This window comes from Stegodyphus dumicola, chromosome 12 (assembly GCF_044657685.1).
Source record: "Stegodyphus dumicola isolate Sdum_Otavi_A_Nest chromosome 12, ASM4465768v1".
NCBI classification, from domain to species: domain Eukaryota; kingdom Metazoa; phylum Arthropoda; class Arachnida; order Araneae; family Eresidae; genus Stegodyphus; species Stegodyphus dumicola.
In genome coordinates this window covers 48757392-48775619 of record NC_140779.1, presented here as the reverse complement: position 1 = coordinate 48775619, position 18228 = coordinate 48757392, and the positions used below count along the sequence as shown (strand labels likewise).

The window sequence follows — 18228 nt, the reverse complement described above, 5'->3', positions numbered from 1 at the left end:
GCTGAGAACATCTGTTCCTAATTTTTCCATGATATACTTCAATTTTTTTATTCGAGCTGGCATTATTTCAGACATTGCAGTGATAACAAACTAAAATCTTTGATTTAATCATTACATTAACATAGTCTATATAAACACATTTCTCTCAATTTTCACTGATTACTAGATAGTTTCATTTCTTCAAGGTACTTCTTCGAGTACGTTCATTGGCGAAGGCTGTCAATTTAGAGTATGAGTATCAACGAAGTCATTTCAGATTACGTTACAGAAGGAGGAATTTTTATTAGCTCGAAAATGAAAGCAAACTTTCTGGGTAGCTACGCTTCTATCAAGACTTAAAATTTTGATGCTTTGTTGGTTATTACGGCACGCAGCCGGAAGATTCACTTTTCCTGCTCTTTCCAGATTCCTCAATGAGTTTCCTCGGGGTCCTGACGTATATAAAAGTCCAAAGATGGAGCTTGTTGAGATAGCCTTGTAAAAGAAAGCGAACCTCTAAGCTTATCGGTAAGTCATCTGTGGCAGCTGCGAAAGGACAGTGAGGTGGTAGAAGCTGGCCTGAAACACATGAAGAGGTTTGTCGAATCCGAAACATGGTGAGCTTGCAAACTACTGTGCAATACGAAAAACAATATTAAATTTTAAAAAAAGAACATTAAATAAAAATTCTATATGCAATATAAAATTGTATGTAAAATATGAAACATCTTTTCTGACAAAACAGCAATTAATTGGTAGTGATTGCTTCTTCAGTAAATAACAGGAAGAAATAATATGGGATAACCTTTGTACAGCAACAGAATTTGAAAACTGCTCTTTTAGGGGCAAAACAATCAAATACAGAGTTTGCTGGCCTCTGGTAGCCAACTTTAAATTTTGTCTAAAATAACTGAATTTAAATAGAGTAAAGAAAAACCTTAGCTGTCAACATGGCTCCCGCCAAATTTCTGAGAAACAGACAAAATATAGTTTTACTTGAGCCTCCTGATGCTATAGTTTAATATATGCTGAGGACATAAAAATTAAAGTGCATGTAATCCTCCGATTTCAGTTTCATTTGAATTTTTCAGCAATGTCATAGCTGATTTTCAGATATTCCCTCGTTAAATATTGGTACAGTTAGCAGTATTAAATTAGGATAAACAATGATGTCCGAGATGAGATGTTCTCTGTCTAGCTTTTTATAGATTTAAATGTCTCGAGAAATTTCTATTAAATTTCTGCACATCGAGATTTCGTAAAAGCGAAAGAGAATTACTGTTATAGCTAACAAAGTAGTCAATTACATTTCTTCAAATAAAATACAAATTACGAGAATCTTTTATTCAATGTTAAATTGGGATGCTCCTGTATTTTAATTTTCCTGCGTAGCTTTCTCTTAATTGTGTTTGGTGCTGCATTGTACGAGAAAATAAATCAATCTGACTAAATACAAAATTCGTAATGCTGCTACCTTCCCAAGGCCTGCACATCCCGGGCAGTGGTCCCTCGACAAGAAGGCATATTTAAAACTAAAGTATCAATACAATAATAAACATTACAATACAATAATGAAGAACATAAAAAATAATTGCAAGTGTACTTGATATTAAATCGAATACAAATCAACAAATTCCGTGCATAAATTTACAAATTTAGAAACCAAGGACCATAGTCTTATTATAGATTATGTTATATACACTACGTACATATACTTTGGCCATAGTAAGGAGATATCCTGCTGTAATGGATGACTTTAGGCTTAGACTTCGATGGCGGATCCGAACTACGATGTCGTTCAGCCCGTTTAGGACTGTGTATCGACCATACCAAGGTGACTAGTTTAGGACAGTCCTTTCTGTCGAATGTGATTCATCAACCACACCTTTTCTTCGTTGAATCGATGTCCTGTACCTCACGTGTCATATCGGATCTTCATATTCTCCATCGTTAACTCTGTCACATGCAATATCGTGCATTTCTTCAAACCAGGACGCCTATTCTATGATCACTGGATCTGTCTACAACTTGAGCGAACACTATTAACTAAACAAAACATCAGACAGCCATCACAACTTATCGGAGAAAGTCATTCTGTGGTCCTCGGTTGGTTGGTGGGCGGGTGGGTCCATTTGACTATTACTGAAAGGGGGGAAAGCTTCAAGGAGCCTTAGACCAATCGCAGCACAGACCAGTGACGAAATTTATAGCGCGCGCTGGCTGAAGTTCTAGAATATTCTTTCATTGTTTCACTAACTCGCACACTGCATTTGTAGTTCGAAAAAAATGGCACACAATAGTATTATGACCAACATCCAGCAGAATATGCTGCTATGTTATGTGAAGGAAAATCCTGTTTTTTAAGAAGAAAGTTAACGCAGGAATTTAGGGCTAAGAGTGATGTGGGATACCATGGAAGCAACGGTAAATAGATGAGAGTAAATGAATTAAGCTTACTTAAATCGTTTTAAAAATAAACAATTTTAATCATTTAAATTTATAATATGATTAATTTGCATTACAATCTAATAGCAAAATAAGTTTTTTTTTTTTTTCCTTCCCATGCTTACATTTAAAACTATTTTCACGCGATTTACAGTTAATATTAGAAAAATATTTCCTTAAGTAAGAAATTACAAAGAAAATATTTCTTAATTTTTCTTTCCTTTTCTTATTTTCTTTTTCTATAAAAATTATTTCTTTCAGGAAAAGAAATAAAATTCATTCGCTGTTACAGTATCGCCGATTGCTGCTGCATTCAACTATCACATACGCATCAAAATGTTTTATTTTAAATAATTTATTCTATAATAAACATAACTTAAAAAATAAGAATATTTTTTCAATATAAAATGTATATACAAAATTATACTAATCTATCCTGTATATGTGATTAATTACTATTTTTGTCATACTGTTACTTATACTTTTTTAATATTACATTGTTATTTTAATTTCTTATATGTATATAAGAACTGCTTATTTTAAATATTCTTTCTTTTCAAAAGATTTGCCCACCAACGGCCGAGCGGTAAAGTCGCTGAACACTGGTAGTTCGGTCTGAGGTTCGAATCCCGCGAACGGGCTGGCTGCATGGGCGTTTTCGTGGTTTTGCCCATGTGTAACGTGTATACGAGCCAGTTTCCCTTAGAAAGTCCTCCACGAAGGCATCCCTCCTCTTAGGCAGATAGCCCTCGAAGCTTTGCCATAATCACACACACACACACACATTTTCAAAAGATTTTATTCTGTGAAAATAATTAAAAGATAGTAATATTATTTTCACAATGCAAGTACTAAAATAAAAATAATCAGTGTAGGTCTCCTCCTAGTCAAACCCGCATTTCGACAGATTAAATAGAAAATTAATAATAATCAATCTTTCTTTTACAATATAAAAATGAGAACTGTGATATGAACAGTATGTATATATATATATATATATATATATATATATATATATTAAGTTTGCAAAGAAACGATGATTTTCTAATACTAATACACTGGTGTGCAAAAATTAAGGACGAAGTCGAAAAATTAGCATATCATCTGAACGAAGAGGCAGAGCGGACAGAAAGACCAATCAGGAGACTAAGTAAGGTGATGTACGGTAGCACATGCACAGATATGCAGGTAGACGTAATGGAGGAGTGTCTGAGTAGTATAAAGCATGTTGTCGGTGTAAGATCAGTATTTCTGGCAAAGAGATTGCACGCCGTATAGCAGTTAAAATCACACAGAGTTGCTGCCTCAGCGAGAAATGGAGAATAATCATTCTGTTAGACGACATCTGACTGCTTTTACGCGAGGTCGAATCATTGGGAAGTTGGAGGAAGGCCGCAGTGTGACAAGTATGGCTGCAGAGTTCGGAATTACTCACAGCATCGTTTCACGACTTGAGACAATTTCAAACTACAGGAACAGCTATTCGGGGGTTTAGTAGTGGTCGTCCACGAGGAACCACACCCGCAGATGACCGGTATATTGCCTTACAGACCAGAAGAAACAGGCGGCAGACAGCGGGAGAAATCGCTAGACACACGACACAGGCGACTGAACGACCGATATCGCGTTTTACCGTGACCAGAAGACTGCACGGTGGTGGTCTGTTTGCACGACGCCCTGTATGGTATATACCTCTAACGCCTGCCCATCGGAGAAGGCGTTCTCTGTGGTGCCGGAAACACCGGAATTGGAGAGGCAATGAATGGGGACGAGTACTCTTTACAGATGAGAGCAGATTCAGTCTGAGTAGCGATTCTCATCGCATACTCATCTGGAGAGAGCGGGGAAGCCGCAATCATCCCTCGAACATCATTGAAAGGGACAGGTATGGAGGTGGCGGTGTTCTCGTTTAGGGAGGCATCATGCTTGGTAGTCGTACAGACCTTCACATTTTCGACGCAGGTTCAGTCAACGGGACCCGTTATTGTAACGAGATTCTTCTTCCCTATGTGCGTCTTTTTAGAGGCGCTATGGGTCCGCAGTTCCTTTTCATGGACGACAATGCACCATGTCATCGCACAGTAGCTGCCGAACAGCTCTCTGAGATTGAGGATATTGAACGTATGGATTGGCCGGCACGATCTCCGGATCTCAATCCCATCGGGCATGTATGGGATTTTCTTAGGCAGACGCTTGGCAGCTCGTACCTTACCACCAGTAACGATTCCGGAGCTTCGATTGGCGCTGCAAGACCAATGGGCAGCAATGCCTCAACAACTCATTGACACCCTCATTCTCAGCATGGGCAGACGCTGCGAAACCTGCCTAGCAGTCAGAGGAGATCATATCCCCTATTAAAGACCGGATGTTTCTTGCTGGACACCCATCACAGGGATGTTTCGGCCTTCAGTCGCATTGCGCTCCATTCTACTTTTTTAATAAAGCTTCTTTTTATCCCTCTGATTTCTCTTTTAATAAGTGTTGCTTACATTACTCATGTCCTTACGTATTGGGGATCTTACGGTATTAAATGTTGATTTGGAAAGCTTTTGTACAAAGTTATATTGAAAAAACCGTCTCTTCCTTAATTTTTGCACACCAGTGTAGATTACGAAAGTACTATTCCACGAACAAACCCTCAGGCTTACATTCGTGGCTTTGCCCATGTGTAACGTGTATGCGAGCCAGTTTCCCGTAGAAACCAGTTTTAAATCGTAATAAAATTAAACACACACACACACAGGAAAAAAAAAAAAAAAAAAAACACTGAAAGTTTTCAGGTTTTATATTACTCACAAAAAGCCGTTTTTTAACGTTTTCCGTGTTACCTTTATTTAACAAATATCATGTTCTTCGCACTCAAACCATAAAATTAATTTCAACAGCAATATCATATAATTAAAAAAGAGCATATCTTTAGAATTTCCGATACATAGTCTCGCGCGCTAAAGATGAAAATGTTTTTTTTTTTTTTTTTTTTAATCTGTACAATGTTGCCATTGCTCGCTTTGAAATCGTTGAGTTTCTTAATCACACTCATAAATGCTTTACAAAATATGAAATAGATAATAAAACAAATTTCCAGTTCCAAATTTGGGCCTCCAGATGCCTATATTAGGATGGAAGATTACGTTATTCAAAATTTCATGGCTCTATGTACCGTTATTTTATCACAGTGCGAGAAACATTTATACATTTATGCAGATTCCTCATTATTTAACTTCTTTAAATGTAATACAGTGCGATAATATTTGGTGGCAACAATTTGAAACATTTCAGGTGAAACACCACAAAATGGCAAAACTAAATTAATAGCCCTTCTGAGCTAAAACTTATTTTTAAAAGTATCGCACTAGTAGTAGTACAGCTACTGAAAAAATATTATAAAGCTACTTTATATTTTTATAATTTTTATTTTACAGTAGTGTGAATTTCGCTTAATAATGAACGACATTCCTTTTTGTGTTCAAAGTATTGTTCGTAAGGTATTCAACTGTTAGATTTTAAAATAAACGTAATTCTTGCTGTACGTAAATCGAGTAGAAATTTATCGGATGTCTATATTTGTATTAAATGAAGAAGGTTTGCGTGCTTGATAAACTTATTATCTTCTACATTTTTAAAGCATATAATTACAATTTATATCTATAATTTCAGGAATAGTATAAATAACCTTTCTTTCAATAGAAATTACGTTCTTGTTTTCTGAATGTGGCTCCAAATTCTCTGTCAGTTCATTGCCAAAATTTATAGTTATTTTAATTTGCGATCTGAAATTCGCAATGAAAACATCTTCTGGCAGAGCAAAAGCATCAACATATTTTCTATAAATTCGCCACCGGTTCAGAGATCTACGATCGTATTCTTTATTTAAATATGAAAAAACAGCGGCGAAACCACATACATAGCCATTGTCTACTTGTACGTCAACTGCACAACCCTGATTGACGACGCGGAAACACTCTTTCGTGCGCTTTCGACAACTTCCGTACTCAGAGAATATAACAAGCGTCTAGCTCCTCAGATGCTAGTTTTCTTCTGATTCCTCTCTGATCATTTGCGCAGATTCACGCGCAGCGTGTTTACTCGAAGGAGATCGGCGTGGTCAAAGCCGATTTTTTTAAAATGCCATGCGTTTAAAACGTCACGAACTGGGAGCGCATTACTGAGTGTAAATTAATTTCTTTTGTTAGTTTTCTGAAATAGTTTTCTTTTTAATTGGTATACATATTTATTTGTTCAGATGTTTTACTATAAATCTTTACATAAAGGAAGAATTCCTGATTTATTCATTTATTTACCTACAGATCATCGCCCAAAACTATTAGAGATACAGATATCAAAACTTAGGAGCTTATTCCTTTTGTACCGAAGATGTCATTTAAGAAGCGATTTTTTAAGATTCGGTGGGCAAAACGTGTTTTTATGCTTTTTCATATAAGGAAGAAACAGATGTACATAAGGTTTTTGCTTTAAAATGTATGGAATATGAATACCTAAAAACCAATTTGAAACGTTTTCAAAATTCGGCCCCGAAGGGGGGAGGGAAACGTGTTCTTCACATATTCCTTCATACATCAGATATCCATAAGACAAACTTATGAATTATTGCTATAAAATGTAAGGAATACGAATAAATGCTGACATCAACATGTGTGGAGAGGGGGACTGATTGGCATAAAATACAAGTTTACATAATGTACAAGTAAGCCTTATTAAAGGTACTCATCAGGTATGTTAAGCTAGTTAGTATAAAAAACTTAAGGTTTCTATTATTTAATGTTATTAATAATTAAAACCCCCAAATAAGAATGTAGCAGCATGTGGCAATGCAAAAACCTGTGATGAGATTGTTACAATGTTCAGTTAATTTTAAACAATTCTACACATAATAATATGGCCAGTGCACAACATGTGAATGTACATGGAGTTGAATAATTAGTAAATAAGAAACTTGATAAATATTAAATAGCAAGTATTAAATAGTAGAAAATATTGCTTACTGTTCAAATTTGGGATTGACTCAGTCTCTCCATAATATATTTATCTACATTAAAACGTTTGGTAATAATCTATTGACTGAATAGTATAAAAGTCAATGAATGATTGATTGTATGGACAATATTTGGTACTGTTGAACTTGGGGGGGGGGAAGGAAGACAGTAATGCAAGGAGGATGAAGAAATAGACTTACTCATTAATCACAGAATACATCAGCTTATCACGAGGACCTGAGGTAAAGGTTCAAAACCCTGTTCTGACCTTCTACATCTGTTCCTGATCATTTTAAGGAGCAGAGTTGGAATTATCTTATTATTAAAGAGAAGTTCTGAAGAATGAGAGACAGAGAGTGTTATATAAATAAGAAAAAAATATCATCTGTCACATATAAAACACTTATAGGCAGTTGAAAGAAGATGTTTTAGATGATAAAAATGGACAAAAGGAATTGTGAATAGGTACTAATGACTATTTTTAAAATACAGTGGCTCCCAAAAGTGTTCGTACACTTATGATTTTCATTGTAATAGGGCTCTATCCATTAATTAAAAGTAAACTTTCTGAATGAGATTTTAATAATAAGATCTATAATCTATTTGTAATAAAATTACATGAAATATTTTTTAAATATAGCAAAAATTTATTTTTAAGAAATTAATAATCAAAAAATGACAAACATTTTATCTCACAAAAGTCTTCGTACACTTCAAAAAAAATCTTGACATTATGTAAATATTTTCATTTTTCTTTAAATTAATATTAGTAGGATATCCTTTAGCATCCACAACAGCTTTTAAACGTCTGGGAATAGATTTTACTAGTTTTTTTTTTTTTTTTTCCTACTTAATTCAAAATTCATTTTCGTCATCTATACTAAGTGGATAATTCATTATGTATTGTAGTTGTAGTATTTCTAGTGTGCTGATATAAGTAATGCATTTGATAAGTAGCAGTATTTCTAGTGTGCTTGCACATACTCCACCTACCTTATAAGGTATTTCTCCCGCCTTCTTGGTGTGGTGGTCTGCACACTGGGCGCATATTCCAGAGGTCCGCGATTCAATTCCTAGCGAAAGCATTGCTAATTTTTCAATCTATCTTGCTTCCAATGTAAAATTCTAATGTCTGTACAGTGGCGCTCGAACTAAAATGGTGTTAGATGATCGTCCTCTACACCCAGGATTTGGAGATTAGGTCCCTAGAAACCCATTCGTGCTTTAAAAGGGGGAGTATATAAAGTATTTCTCCCACCTTCTTGGCATGCCTTCATGGTGTGATGTGTATCCAGAGGACCACGGTTTGATTCCTGGCGAAGGCATTGAATATTTTTTATCTTGCGTGCTTCCAAAAAAATACCTAATATCTCTACAAACTTATGAATTAATACAGCTGCATATATATCAATGAATGCATATATTGCACTCGGTGCACTGTATGTGACATGTACAAGTTTTGTTACTTTCATGTATAGTGTATATTTCTGTATTATGTTTTGATGAAACAGACCACACTTCTCATTCTCTATTACTTATAAAATAGTGTTTCATTTGTTTTATGTCTGATTCTTAAATCCCAAATCTTACTTGTTAATTTACCTTTATTTGCTGTAATTAAGCGATTAATCATTTTATCTCTTACAAATCTCATAATACCATATATAGTGTTATCCAATCTCTTTAAATTTTTTCCATGAAGATAAATATATTTTAACGTTCGGTGCATTCGTTTGATGTGCATGTTTGTGTTAACACCACTGTGAAGTCTATAACAGTATGCCCAGCTAGATGTATTTTGTAAATAATATGTTTCAAAATTCAATAGTGTCAGGATCTTCTTTAAGTAATTTTATTGCTGCTTCTGTCAGTGTATGAAAAGTATCAATGTCTTGTTCTTCTAAGAGAGATCTAATAATTTTATATGTTTTTGCCTGTTTTTCCAACACCATTAATTTTTTTAAAAATTGTTTCTCCAGGCTCTATCAATATGCCATGCACAAAAAAGACTGTTCTGTAGTAAACCCATTCCAGACTCCCAAGCATTGAAAAAAGATTCAGCCATATCAGACATAAATATTTGTGGTTGTACTTGCCCAACGTTTTCTTTAATACATGGGGAAAAAATGATAGCACTGGCTGATCACATCGATTATAAATGAAAAATGCACACTGGAATCTTTAGTGCAAATCATCTATTGTAAGTAAAATTATGAAATCTGTATGCATTCACCCCATGTGTACCAGCAATACATATACAAGTCAGAACAAATTTTTTTCAGTATCTCTCTTTGTGCTTCTGTCATCATTATCAAAACAAAATCATTTCCTGTTAGAAATGAACATTGTGTACAATATTCACTCATGCTATGTTGATCCCTGGGTTTTATAAAATGAAATGCATGGATGTTCAGGATTTTGCATTTGAGGTACCCACGTATCTACACAAACCTTTGTACAAAACATTTTCATGTTTAACAAAATTAGATGACAAATTGAAAGATTTTTTGATGTTATGTAAATCTTGTTTTGTAAGTAAATGAACGCTCTCAAGCCCAGCATCTCATAAAGAATTTCTAATTTCATCTAAAATATTATCCAGAGAAATTTTTGCTGCTATCTTTGATGCAATATTTTTCATTTCATCTGTTGTTAAAAATAAGTGACTTAAATCATTCCGATGCCCAATATGTATTTTCTGATATGACACTACACATTTGCCATCTGTATGTTCTGGTACTTTTAATGCAGCTGGGCAATATGCATTTATTGCTACCAAGGATTTTTAAGTGACATAAACCTTTACTTCCGATATAAAATTTCCTGAACAGTGGCATTACACCATGTATATTGAATATGCTTACTCCATAAGAAATTTTGACTTCGTATTATTTTCAATTTCTGCCTTCCATGCCAAAAAATCATTAAATGAGTTAAATTCTAGCTCAGTATGATTCAAATCAACATCATGAACATTATTGCTCAGTATGATTCAAATCAACATCATGAACATTATTGAAATGAAATACTATTTCTCGCTTTTCAAAATTAGCATAACATACAGGACACACATAATTAATTACCTGTTAGAAGTTTGAATTTTATTTTGATGATATTTCCAATTTTTTAGGTCACTAAATTTCAGATGGCAGTCCTCACATTTGTAGCTTGGTGATCGACCACTTTTTAAAGAATCATTAATCTAGTATTATTAGAGTGTAATGTGTTGGTATGGCATTTCAAACCTCATTTATTTTGGTACGTTTTTAAGCAATCAGAGCATACAAAATTAATCTCAGCCACACTAAAATTATTTGCAAAATCAACCCTCATTTATTTTGGTACGTTTTTAAGCAATCAGAGCATACAAAATTAATCTCAGCCACACTAAAATTATTGTGCCAAGAAGCCAAAATCGATACGTTTAAAAGGTGCTCCTACGTTGTAACGTTGCAGCTTCACTCAGCTGCGTTTCTTCAGTCCTCTTCAACCTGCACAGGCATCGCAAGGTCGGCACCAATTTCGCACGTCATACTTTGCATTACTCCAATAGAAACGCCCTCGAACTCTGCAAAGCCTTCATTATTCCTAAGTGGTCTCTTGGGCTAGTAAGTAGTTGTTTAAGGACTTCGGGATCTCGAAAGTATTAGCTGCCATGGGAAAACGTTCCATCATCCGATTCGAATTTTCGGTACAAGACGCCGTTTCGAATATGGAACGAGTCCCAAAGCGCCTATTGTTTTGTCGTAGGACTATAGATCGAAATGTCCTACCAGCAGAGCAGTGCCTTTATACACCGACTACCAATAAGTATTTGGACACCTGTGATAGAAAAGAAAAACTAACTTTATTCAAAATCAATAGTTGGTAGAGCCTCCACGAGAGGTAATTACAGCGTGGACACTCCGGGGCATACTTTCCACAAGTCTTTGTATGAGAGCTAGTGGTATTTTCTTCCACTCGGCTTGGAGAAGACATAGAAGTTCCTTCACCGATTTTGCACGGGTAGTGCACCCCTGAATTCGGCAATGCAACTCGTCCCAGAGGTTCTCGATAGGGTTCAGGTCTGGATTCTGGGCAGGCCAGTCCATTCGATGAACTCCATTGACACCATACCAAGCCATGGTTAACGTCGAAACATGACAACTGGCATTGTCGTCCTGAAAGTAACAGGGGTCCAACCTGTAAAACTGCCACAACGTAGGAACCACATTGTCATCCAAAATAGTGCAGTAGGCATTGAAGTTGAGCTTACCATGAATAAGGATCAAGGGTTCTAGCCCATACCAGGAGAAACACCCCAAGACGATAATTCCACCTCCGCCGAACTTGGCTGTTGGCACAATGCATTCTGGCAGGAGACGTTCTCCTGGTAGACACCAGACCCAGACCCTGACATCCGAACGGTAAATGTAAATGGTGAACCTTGATTCGTCACTCCAAAGAACCCGTTTCCACTGATCTACGGTCCAATTTGGATGTGCTTTGCACCACATTAACCGAGCAGCGCGGTTGGACTTTGTGATCAAAGGTATATGGGCAGCAGTACGACCATGAAAACCAAGCAGATGTGCTTCCTTACGGATGGTGTTCATTGAAACAATACTACCGGATGCCTGTTGAAACTCCTCGCGGATAAGGGCCATCGGTTGGGTGCGGTTCTTCCGAATTTCTCTGGACAGCACTCGTCGGTCTGTATCTCCCAGTTTTGTTGGTCTGCCAACTCGGGGCACATTTCGACCATCACCGCTCACCTTCCACTTCTTAATCACATAGGCCACTGTCGATTTTGGGTAATTCAGATCGCTAGATATGTCCCTCAAGGATCGACCACATTTGTGATACCCGATAATTATACTTTTCTCGAAATCAGAGAGCACCGAACTGCGAGGCATCTTGCATGCGACTAAAGCCGATACTGTTTCCTACACGATATATACCGGCTGAGTCCGTGACGTACCTTAGGACCGAAGATATCGCCATTTGCATAGGTGTCCAAATACTTATTAGTAGTCAGTGTATTTATTTGAGGGAAAGCGGTAAATGTGTGCCCTTGTATACAATGCAAGATTATTTACTTGTGGGTTGGAAGAATAAATAAATAATACTAAATAATGTTTGAAAACATAACGATATACAATCACGCGCAAAATATATGTATTATTGCATATACATAAGTATAATCGTACATATAAAAAATTAACTATATATATCTATTGTATACTCATTTATGGTACCTATTTCAAGCAAAAATACCTCATACAGTAATATTTAATTATAACTTTGTGGAATATGCAATGATTATTTTTAACCATTTTGAAATGGAAAATATTAAAACATTACTTAATATTATTTTCAATTTTTCAAATAATATTACGTAGTATAAATAAAACATCTGCTCAAAAATATGTGGCATAAACTTTTCAAGCATATTTATAATTTAATTTTCCTTGCTTTTAAAGAAACAAAATCACTAATATTTTCAAAGTCTGTTTTAGCTCATGTTCTATAGAGTGAATGGCCATGTTTGAATGTTTTTCTTGGCCTAGTGAAGATCTCTTATTATTTTTCATTATTTTTAAATTTGTTAAAGCTTCTTTCGCCATTAGCTACAGTAATTGGCAACGTTAAAAAATTCTTAACGCTGATTCCAAATTTGGATAGGACTGAACTAAATTTTAATCGTGAATTATTTTTAAATGTTCTAAGCTTGTAGCTGCTTTTGAGTCCGGAATTATTGAAATAGCATGTTTTTTTAAACTAGATATTTCTGACTGAATTTTTTCAGCGTTCATATCATTCGGCTATTTAACTGCTAAGTTATAGGTTGTTGCCTTTAAATTACTTCAATCTAATGACATTAATTGTTCACCAGTTAGAAACTGAAAATCGGAAGGTATTTCATTTAACTTTTCGTATCGTCATTTCAATTGTGAAATTAAAACGTCCAACACTTCTTTAAATTCTATAAAAGCGTATTTTTCTGAAAAACACCAATTTATATCAATTGATTCTCACAATCTGATTTATTAACTTTCGTTTTCGTTTCTCTTCAAATTCTGATGATATATTCATCTCTAAAGCTGAAGTTTTACATTTTTCAAAAATGCATTGAGAAATACTTTCTCTCATTTCCTATACAAGACATAGTCTCTCTATTAAGCGTGCGGCTTTATAGACAGTTACAGTTTTTGACTGCAAAGCTTTATTTACGCTTTCGATTTCTTGCAGTATTAAATTACGCGCTGTAGAGTCATTATGTTAATGAAGTCATTATGTTAAAGAAAAGATGAAAAATATGCAACCGCCTTCCCCGGGAACCGAACCACGGAACTTTGAAATACCGGCTCAGTGTGCTGACCACTACACCACGAAGGCACAGTAGGGAAGTGAGAGAAATACCTTATATACTGCCCTTTTTAAAGGGCGACTAGGGTTTTAAGAGACCACAACCATTTTTAATAGTCATCCACAACCCTTTTAGTTCGGGCGCCACTTGTAGAGTCATTACGTAAATTGGAAGCAGGAAAGATGAAAAATATGCAACTGCCTTCGCCGTAAATCGAACCACGGACCTCCGAAATACCGGCTCAATATGCTGACCACTACACCACAAAGGCACGGTAGGGAAGTGGGAGAAATACCTCATAGCGCAGATAACAAACCTAAAATTTTAAAATTGATTTGTTTCAAAATGCTGTTATTTTCATCCCATTGTGAAGATTTATGACTTAATGCCATACCTTTGAATAATCTATGCACTTCTGTTATTTGTAAATCTAATTCTTTAACAGCATTTGCTCTTGATAACAATCTTGTATCCTTATGACCTTTTAATTTTGTTTTCCAAACGGACATAAGTGCATTCCATTTACTCGTTGAAGATACAAAAAAATTATAAATCCTCTGCACATTGCCAAAAAATATCTACATACTTGAATTTGTTAAAGAGATATTATTGCATACTAAATTTGAACTATGAGCCGAACATGGAATATATATATCTTGATCATTTCTTTGGCCAATAATGGTTTGCACGCCTTATTGACGCATAATCCAGCCGTCTTGTCCCCGTTATTATAATCTGGTTCTTGAACATTCTCAATTTCGAGGCTCTCATTTTCTAACTTACAGTTTCATTTTCTAAACCACTACCAGTTTTCTTTTTTGTTTCTATAAAATCTATATAGCTTTCTTCAATAATTATGAATTCGTCTTTTATGTACACATATCTAATAATCCGACAAAGTTGCTAATGATGAGAAGCATCTGGTGTGCAATCAAATATTAAAAAAAAATATTTCGTTTTTTTGATCCTAGAACGAATTTCAAATCGAACATGATTACCTAAGAATAACATAAATCCATCTTGTACTTTAGTAGACAGATAATAAACTGATACCTTTCTGTAATTAGCTATGTGAAAGGCAATATTTATATCATAATGATTTATTAATTCAATTAAATTTAGGAACGTTCTTGCTCTTGAACTGCCAATGATTTCATGCGTACCTCTAAGAGGTAAATTGTGTTTTACACAAAACAAAATGATGTCTAATGTAACGCGTAAGATATGTGGCCACTTTTCTTTTTCTGATTCTACTGCTTTATGCAGGGAATCACCTATGAAACCACCTCCTTTATTTTTTTTCCAAAGCATTTCCATTGAAGATCACAATGAAGTTTTTGTGATCGGAAATTCGGTTTAAGTTTTTCCAATCTTTGAAACTTCTTTTAAGATTGGAAATAGCAGAATCTGTCTTACTTTTAGTAAAAAGACTGCATGGAAAAACAGAATAGCGACAAAGATCTTTTTGAATAAATAAGCCAGTTGCTATGTATTACTTACCCATTAAGACACTTCTTAAAAATACCACAGGCACAACTGGGTTTTTTTCGATGCCGTCTGGGTAAAATTTGATTTTGAAATGTTTTAAATGATTTTGATTCAAAATTTACCTAAATTTCACTTTTTGTCATAAGAAAGTTAATAAAAATTTCTTGCTGAATGAAATTTACATAATGTTAAAATTTAAAAAATTTTAAACAAAAAGTATTAAGAAAATATTTTTAAATATTATCGCGCCATAAACTTCTTTCGACGTAGCATTTAATATTTTTGTTTGACTATGAATACGATTATCTTCTGAAACGCGTTTATAAACGCTTTATTTAGCTAATTATAGTGTTCTAATTTGCTTCATCGCAGATTTTGGATCTTTTACGTTATAAGAGATGTGCCAAACAGTTTTCTCCAGCAAGTTATATTTACCAACTTGATATTTTCAGTGAGAAAAACATACTTTCATTAATCAGTTCCTTTCGGCCGCAGTAAAATTTGTCTTTAGGGTTAATAGTCTCAGTAAATGGAGAACAACGTATTGCCATACTTTAAAAAATTATTCACAATATTTACTTTAAAAACAACAATATAGTCATACGAGATAAGAATTTACTAAGCAACGCTAGCCTTCTAGAAATTGTGAAGTTCGAGTTCTTATTAACGAAAAATATCACATAGTTTAATACAAGCTATGGTTTCGTTACACAAAGTTTGCAATGTTGTTTTACAACAGTTATGTTATTAATGCATCAAAATCCATTACAATTCTTAATTTAAATTACTAATTCTCTGTGCATTGCAATATTAATGAAACCTGAGTATGGTTATTATACTGAAACCATTCCGCATTTCTAAAATTATGTGGACATGTTTCCGTCATTCTCTTATGTGGAATGAATTTTATAGTTTTTTCCTTTCCTTTTTTTTACCTTTAACACCTTTAACAGTTCCACAAATAATCCTCTTCGGTATGTTAAATTGCGATTTTCATTTTAAGCACTTGAAGAGATATTTTTGATCGCGAAAATTCTTCTTACCAACTACTCGGTAATAATTTCTACATATCTGGTCTTTCCATTAATGTTCGCGTACAGAAGTGGCCGAAGGGTAACATAGGCAACTTGCTCTAACAGTTTATTGTAGTGATCGGATTGACTGTATTTAGTCTTCTGTACCTTGAATATCAGACAGTTCTATCAGAACATCTTCCACGAAAGCAACCCTTCTAAAGCGTGCAGTGTCGCGAGCATCATTATAATAGATTAATAAATGAAATCAGTCTTTATTATTCACAGAAACTTTCATCAGTTAAACTATCCACCCCCGACGAAAGTTTATTTGAGCTTGAGCAGAAATTTATATGCCATCTAATTTAAATATGCTAATACTTTGGCTGTCAGATACTAGATTTAAAATTATGCTCGAAATATCATGGGATTTTTATTTCCTAACAATCCCATGATATTTCGACAATAAAAGCATAATTTTAAAATTAACAAGATTTAATGATACTTCATATTTTATCGTGCCTCATCAATTAACTCAAGAAACTTCTATGATAGATGTTTATCATTAATTTTTATTCACAGTAACGAGTATTTCTTAAATTATTTTAGCATATTTTTTTAATATATTCTTATAACGATCCCGTTAGAGTCAACGGAACAAAACTAAATTTTTTAAAAGATATTTGCTACGTCAAAATCAATTAATTACATTAGAATTAGCCAGAACAGTTTGTCTTAAATCTTCCACAAGGTACTCAAAGTTTTAAGCCTCCTTTTTTAGCTCTCTAAAACTGAAAAAATTATTTTATTGCTTCATTATAAACAATAGAATTATTTTAAAAAATTTATCTTACCTTATATCTTTGCATAGCATTTGACAAAGAATGAACCAATTTGTTTAATCCTTCAGCGTCTGCTTCAGAAATAACTTTAAATGAAACAATCCATACAGTTCCCGCACAACATGAGTGTGAATACAAGCCAAAAACTTCGATTCAAGCCCCTTGTTTGTTAGAAAATTCTATACAAAAATAAAAAGGAAAAAAGTGCAATAACTAATAATATGGTACATTTCAATTTTCAATCACCCTTGTTTATTCTTCGGATGCTATCCCAGAAGATGTTTATGAAATTGCAAAACTCAGGAGCTATGTCGCTGTCTATGTTCAGTTAATGGACTTTGGCAAGTTTGTTTTGACTAAGTAAAAAGTCAAACTAATGAGAAACAGAAAAGAACAATTAATGTCGGCAGTATAATATTTTCTATGAAAGGTTAGTCTAAGCAATTCGTTACACAAAGTGTAGTTAGTTCCTTAAAGCTACCTTCAATAACAAATTTTAATGTTAGAAAAAATTGTAGACGCTACTGTGAAAGCTCATGTCTTTTGAGAATGAATTAATGCTATTAATTTTTGTTTTTTTAGCTCTTTTTTTTTTTTTTTTTTTTGTATTACAAAATTATTTTAATATTCACTGATGTATTCCGAAATTAAAAGTTAAAAATCATATGTTTTAAAAATAAATTTCTGAATTTTTTATCGAATAGCTAATTTGGTGCCCGCCTGCCAGGTAGGATTTGCTTGAAGACTTCATTAGGTCAATTATGGATTTTATGTAGCAGTCTTCCAGCTGCTCTTTCCTGACTTCTTTGTGACTCCATGAGTCTCGATCATCCGATGTTGCTGTTATAATTTGCCGAGCGACCGGACTCAGCAGCTCGTGTTTCTCTTCGACCCTAGTATGAAATCGGCAGCTTTCTGAGCAGGGTCTTTCAGACAATGCATCGGCGTTTCCAGGTGAGGATCCCTTGTGATGATGAATAGATATGTCCTCAGATGCTGAAAGCAGTTTGTTGTTTTTGAAGTCCAATGAAAACTGTATTTCTTTAGAAAGTCCAATCCAACTATGGAAGGATTTGTGATATCCGCCACATATACCGTATGATGATAGGCGGTACTTC

At 34.5% G+C, this 18228-nt stretch overlaps 1 protein-coding gene and 1 long non-coding RNA gene across 2 annotated transcripts in view; one reads left to right on the top strand and one right to left on the bottom strand.

The window, feature by feature from the left end:
- LOC146993561 (phosphatidylinositol-3,5-bisphosphate 3-phosphatase MTMR14-like) overlaps positions 1 to 594 on the top strand; it is a 59874-nt gene extending 59280 nt beyond the window's left edge. The window contains exon 11 of the mRNA XM_085827705.1: positions 406 to 594. Within this exon, the coding sequence (XP_085683831.1) occupies positions 406 to 417 (12 nt within the window). The 3' untranslated portion in view covers positions 418 to 594. The remainder of the gene's footprint in view (positions 1 to 405) is intronic.
- LOC146993560 (uncharacterized) overlaps positions 1 to 17290 on the bottom strand; it is an 88618-nt gene extending 71328 nt beyond the window's left edge. Inside the window, exon 1 of the long non-coding RNA XR_015044424.1 lies at positions 17123 to 17290. This is a non-coding gene — a long non-coding RNA (uncharacterized LOC146993560). The remainder of the gene's footprint in view (positions 1 to 17122) is intronic.
- Between the last annotated feature and the right edge of the window lie 938 nt (positions 17291 to 18228).